The sequence below is a fragment of the Anguilla anguilla genome, chromosome 15 (assembly GCF_013347855.1).
Source record: "Anguilla anguilla isolate fAngAng1 chromosome 15, fAngAng1.pri, whole genome shotgun sequence".
Classification (NCBI taxonomy): domain Eukaryota; kingdom Metazoa; phylum Chordata; class Actinopteri; order Anguilliformes; family Anguillidae; genus Anguilla; species Anguilla anguilla.
In genome coordinates, this window is record NC_049215.1 from 34,895,229 (window position 1) to 34,901,309 (window position 6,081).

General features: G+C 46.0%; 1 protein-coding gene across 1 annotated transcript in view; it reads left to right on the forward strand.

The window, feature by feature from the left end:
- The first annotated feature begins 544 nt into the window (after positions 1 to 544).
- The window catches only part of fgf14 (fibroblast growth factor 14), a 182,646-nt gene continuing 177,109 nt past the window's right edge, over positions 545 to 6,081 (forward strand). The window contains exons 1-2 of the mRNA XM_035393260.1: positions 545 to 559; positions 727 to 793. Of these exons, the coding sequence (XP_035249151.1) occupies positions 791 to 793 (3 nt within the window). The 5' untranslated portion in view covers positions 545 to 559; positions 727 to 790. The remainder of the gene's footprint in view (positions 560 to 726; positions 794 to 6,081) is intronic.

Sequence of the window (6,081 nt, forward strand, 5' to 3'; positions counted from 1 at the left end):
GTACAGAGTGCCTCTCAATTAAGCACAGGTTGTGTTGTGTCCATGCACCCATACAGAGGTGGTGATGATGGGGGGTGTAACTTGTGCTTTTGGGTCCTTAGAGGATTGAGTAGTGATTTTGTGTTCTCAGCCACTAATGAAAACAAGTAGAGCTTCACGATCACCTTCTTTAAAAAAAATAAATAATAAATAAATGTTGTTGCCAAATACAGGCTGTCCCATTTAGAGCGCCCCTCCTGTCCCGCGGCGAAGTTTGGCTGCGGTGACGGTGCACTGCCCCTGTCCTGTGAGGACGTGGGAGCGGGGTCGTCAGCGGGACGGGACACAGGAGCCCAGTCTGAGCTGCCAGGCTTCAGGTGCGGGACCGCCAGCCGCTGTCTTTCTGCGATGTGACTCTGCGATGTGACTCTGCGATGTGACTCTGTCGTTTCAGGAGCAGGAGACGACGCTCAGTCCGCACCGCACCGCGTTTCCACGCCGAGCCGAACGGCTAACGCAGCGGGCTCTTCTGCTGCGCCCGGCTGCGAGCGAGGCCACCGTCTGCCCTACGCTCCCCAGGGTGAGGAGACGCTCCTCTCTACGCTGCTCCTCTCTCCTCCTCTCTACGCTGCTCCTCTCTCCTCCACTTTACGCTGCTCCTCTCTCCTCCTGAGGAAGGCTCGCGTGTTTATGCTGCTCCTCTCTCCTCCGGTTCACCCTGCTCCTCTCTCCTCTCTCTGCGTGCAGGCTGCAGGCTGCGGCTCGCTGAGCTGCTCGGAGAGCTGCTGGGTCTGTGATGAGGATGTAGCTGATGGTGAGTGTCTCTGCTGCAGGAGCATGCATACGGCTGCATATCAGGCTATGCGTTTTAGCTCAGCGGTACAGCGGCAGTGCCCCACCTGGGAGTCAAACCCGCAACCTTTGAGTGAGAATTCCGGTTCCCTAACCACTGTGCTACACCGCTGCCTCATGTCGTATCTAAATTGCAGATTTACAAATGAGAAACTGCTGCCTGTGTAGCTGCAGCAGAAGTTGTTCCCTCATCTGACTTTTAATAGAAATTTTTAGTTATCTATTTATTAATAATACATAGATTTTTCAGGTTAGCACTGGGTGTTGTGTAATATGACTAATGTGCATCACAAGATCCATAGCAGAGCCCTGTGGTACGGATAGCACTGAAGGTCTGTGTGCAATTGCACTGCTGCTATAACAGAAATAGTCTACGCTGACTCACAATGAACTTTTAGACAGAATATTATTTTTTTCATGCTGGTGCATAGGCAGCGAATAATGAGGACATTCTGATAATACATATTCAGCACAATGTGGGATTTAGGAAGTTTAATGTGAACTAACTGTAAAAATTAGGGCCACTTCCACCAAAGCCCACAACTTTAAATAGGCCGTCTTTTTAAATAAGACTTGAACGCTGTAACAGATGAGACAGTGTTACTGTACGGTGTCGTGAATTTATGGGGCATTAAATTAAAATGACTTCATTTGTGGAAAAAAAGAAAAAGGCTTTCATTACGACAGTTATGATATGCTTATGAGACAGGGTTTGTCCTCTGGCTGAGTAATCGTCTGTGGTGTTGCAAGGTCGCAGTTATTTTTGAGCAATTCCACGAGGACTTGACATATTCTGGCGCCGGTGGTGAGAGAGACTGCAGTGCACTTAATGATCAGCAGAAATGTTCCCCCAGAAGTTGGGCCAGTATTACGGGTCCTTTTACAAAGTGGGGTCCTTCTATTGGCACCATCTAGCATTGACATTACAGTTCATTACATTACAGGCATTTAGCAAACGCTCTTATCCAGAGCGACTTGCACAACTCTTTTAAAATAGCATTTACATCCCATCCATTCATACAGCTGGATGTATGCTGAAGCAATGCATGTTAAGTACCTTGCTCACGGGTACAACGGCAGTGTCCTACCCGGGAATCAAACCTGCAAACCTTTGGTTCCTTACCCCTTTCGCTGCACTACATAATATTAAATTACAATCGCTTGACAAATGTTTGGAGCTCCTGAGCAGAAACAGAAGTGGAGAACATAACAAACCTGCTTGTGAGAGAAGTTAAGACGGCCTGTACTCTTATTCTGGCTCGGGATCCATAGCATTTGCAACCATGGAAACAGTTGCTTGGGTACTGGCTTTGTGCATTTATATCCACACTTACTCATAATTGCCCCAACAGCAAACACCGATCACCCTTTCAGACTCATTGTAAATCAGACAAATTACAGCTAACCTTTACTTTGGTTTTTATGAGATTTATTAATGTGCTGTTTTAAGTGTGAAATATTGATATTTTAGAACAAAAAAACATATCTTGTATCTTCTATGGAGGATATTGACTTGATTTAATTACTGGGCTGTAGACCGTTGTGATTATATTGCCACAGACCTTTAAACTGTACTTCAAGGATCGCAGTGAAATGACAGTGTGGACCATAAATAAGTGAATCCATAGCTAATGCATTGTTAATTGATCTGATAGCAATGTGAGTACAGGATACTTTAAATCATGAACTGTTTATCTTTCCCCAAAACTGAACAGGTCTGCCTCAGCTCCCTTCGACTGGCGGTGACTTTGTTCAGCGCAGTTACCCATAGCTACTCCGTAATGAACACGCAACAGGTTGTACCTTAAAGCGGAATATTAGGGGAAAGATGGGTCCACAGAGAAGTTTAACTAACAGGAGTCTGTGTGTCTTGGAGTGATGATCATTCTGAGCTCTGAAGAGTAAGGCACTGGTATATCTGGCGCAACACTCCCGCCTGCTGGTAAAAAATGGACATTACCATACGACACAGTCTACTCGGAATTTAAAGATGACCTGGTATCCCATATATGATGTCACACAGCCTCAGCATTAGGAAAGACGTGTTATTGGCCTGTGCTAGAACCAGGCACCATGTTCGGTGCAGCTTATATGCAGTGTTATACATGCATAGCGATTTATCCTGTTTATAAAACCTGTGTAAAGTTCCATTGTTCTTTATTCAAAATGCTTGAACAAGTATTTTCAGTGTGTTACAAAAGCGTTGTGCCTTCGAATCATTCAAATCGATGGCTTTTGCTGTTTGTGGAACTCATCTATTGAAAATGTATTGAGTGAAAATGCATTGATTCTCTGTATGTGAAATCCCATTCAGTAGTTTCCATTGGGGTTTGACCTCAGCCCAATGAGCCCTCCAGGGTCATCAGCTTGTGGCTGCAGGCTCAGCAACATGTGGCTCTTTGTCTTATGACACGGTGGTGGGGGGGGGGGGCACTGAGGTTTCAGTGCTACATTGGGGGGGGGGGGGGGGAACACTGAGGTTTCAGTGCTACATGGGGGGGGTACACTCAGCTTTCAGTGCTTCATGGTGGGGGGGGGGGGCACTGAGGTTTCAGTGCTACATTGGGGAGGGGGGGAGGGGTATTTTGCACGGTTTGAAATGCGTTGTCAGGGGTGTGAATGATTCATACTCTGTGATGGTTGCTGCCTTCAACTGCAAGGCTGTCTCTCTAGCAATGGGTCTACAGGGAAGCAAGGCTGTCTCTCTAGCAATGGGTCTAGAGGGAAATGTTCGGTGTTGGTGGCACCCCGGCCCCCCCCCCCCCACCCCTTCCGTCCATATCTGTGGAGAGCCAGTGAATTTTTCTTTTTCAGTTATATTTTTTTTGCAAATTACAAATGACTTTCTGTATGAGAGCATGACATGGACAGTGGAAACGTAACGTCTGATTCACTGCTGTGTTAGTTATGGGGGCCCCAGGCGGAGCGGGTCTGACCTCTGGGGATGATGATGTGAGAGGATGCTCTCATCGAACATCCCCTCCGTTCCACCTTGACAGCGTGAGTCCCATGTGAAATCTGGCCTGGAATCTATCTATCTATTTATTTATTTAGTTAAGGACACAGGGGGGCTATTTTATTCTCACAAAACACAGACAAAGATCCTTTGAGTAAATATCGAGTCGCCAAACGTTTGGTTTTTAATGAGAACTCCCTTTACGCTGCGTCCAGAAGAAAAACATCTGAAGAGTGTTTTTCCGTCTGTGCGTTTGCTGTAGCGGATGGTTTTTAATTGCTGTCCTTACCTTGAATGCTCACACATTCTGTTCCTCTCTCTACACCACAGGCTCCGAGTTGGACTTAAAACCATAAAATTTCACTTCACCACTTAATACTTGCATTGCCAGCTCATTGGCTGATAAACGTACGGGTGAGACAGTGCTGAAATCATTAATGAGAATTTAGCAATTGATTTAAAAAATTAAAAAATTAAAAAAATCCTCTAGAAGTTCCTCTTTTGAGATCAATTATTTTTTTATTTTTTTTATTCCAAAGCCAGTGAAGCAAAGACATCATCTCTTTGTATAATGGAGCTTGTAAATAAAAGCAAAATTAACTGAGGATAAAAAAAGCACATTCTAATTGAGCTTTGCTGACGCTGCCAATACAGATGCCTGTAGCACTATCTTGAAGTGCAGTATAGATAATGTGGCAAAATGAAATGTATAATAAACCCCTCTATGTACAAAGCTATATCTGCTTGAATTGCATTGGGGAAAATGAACATATTTAAACACTGGGAATCAAAGAGTGTCTGTATCTCATCTGTATCGTTGTCATTTAATGAAAGGAGCAGTCAGCATACGGTACAGTAACATTTTCCAGGAATACTAAATGGAGTAAGGGGAGTTGATTGCTAAGAGTCAGGTATACGAGAATGAAGGCAATACTAGTTAAAACCTTATACCTGCCTTTTGAAAGCCCAGGTGCATTTTGCAATCGGCTGTCCAGTTTTTCAGGCGTAATTGTGAATATTTACTCCGGGTGATGCGATACTGGATGTTCAGTGTGTGCAGATTGCAGTACTCCCCCTAACCCTAACCCCAACACTCCACACTCGGGAAGCTGGTGTTTTAATGCGCTCTTATTGTCGGACACGCAGACGTTTTAAAATCCAGATGAAGGCCGTGCGAGGTCCAGCACTTTTAAATTTTTCTTGTCATCTTTTAATAAAGGCTTTTAAACTTCACCATCAAGAGTGCCTTGGATCCCTACCGGGTTTGCCAGTCCAAACTGTGAAAAAATACAAACTGAACTCTTTTTCTAGAACATTTTTTAAACGTTTGACGAGCCGCCGCTGTGTGCAGTTCACAGTTCTCCTCGGCGCTGGCCGAGACGTTTTTAGACGAGCCTCGCGGGCGTTTATGGGGGCGTGCGGAAAGGACGGCGAATGTTTGGAAAACAATCTGCCGGCCATCGCCGTGGCGATCGCACAGGCTGCCCGTTCTGTTTTCCGTTGCCATGGGAGACGACTCCCGGGGGCCAATGACCTTAGAGCACAGCGGCGCGGGGCCTGATTAGCCGAGGCTCGGGGAGCGTGTTGGGTGGAGAACGAGCGGCTCTTTCCTTCAGTGCGCAGCTGAATCCAGTAGCCTAAATATCAGCCGGAGTCTGTATTACGGCCTCCTCCTGGTTCAGAAGATTCTCAACTCATTTCCTGGCTGCCTGTTACTTTCTCAGCATTACCATGCATCGATTACATCACATTACAGGTGGTTAGCACACGCTCTTGTCCAGAGTGACTTGCACAACTTTCTATGTAACATGTATATTCCACATCCATTTATACAGCTGGATATATACTGAAGCAGTGCGGGTGAAGCACCTTGCTCAAGGGTACGACGGTGGTGTCCTACCCGGAAATCGAACCTGTGACCTTTAGGTTACGAGAGCAGTTCCTTACCCCATTATACTACACTGTCACCCTGCGGCAGTTATCGTTAACGTCTCTGTCTAACGACTGGAAATCGATTTTAAGTGCTTTGGGAAACATGAGAATCTCTGAAAATGGAGCCTGAGGAAGGTAACCGTCAGTGCCGAGAGATGCACAGTTAAGTGAAGTTACAGCATCTCTGTCCAAGCACTTTCACTGACTTCATGAAGTACTGTAACTTGAACCTGCTTGGGGTGGGGGGGGTGCTCCTATTTGCTTGTCTTTGTCCCCCCAAACACCCCCCCCGCCCCCCCCTCGTGTTTGCATGAAGAATTTAGCATCATAGCGGCTCAGGCCAGAGCTGGTTTTTCCAGGCT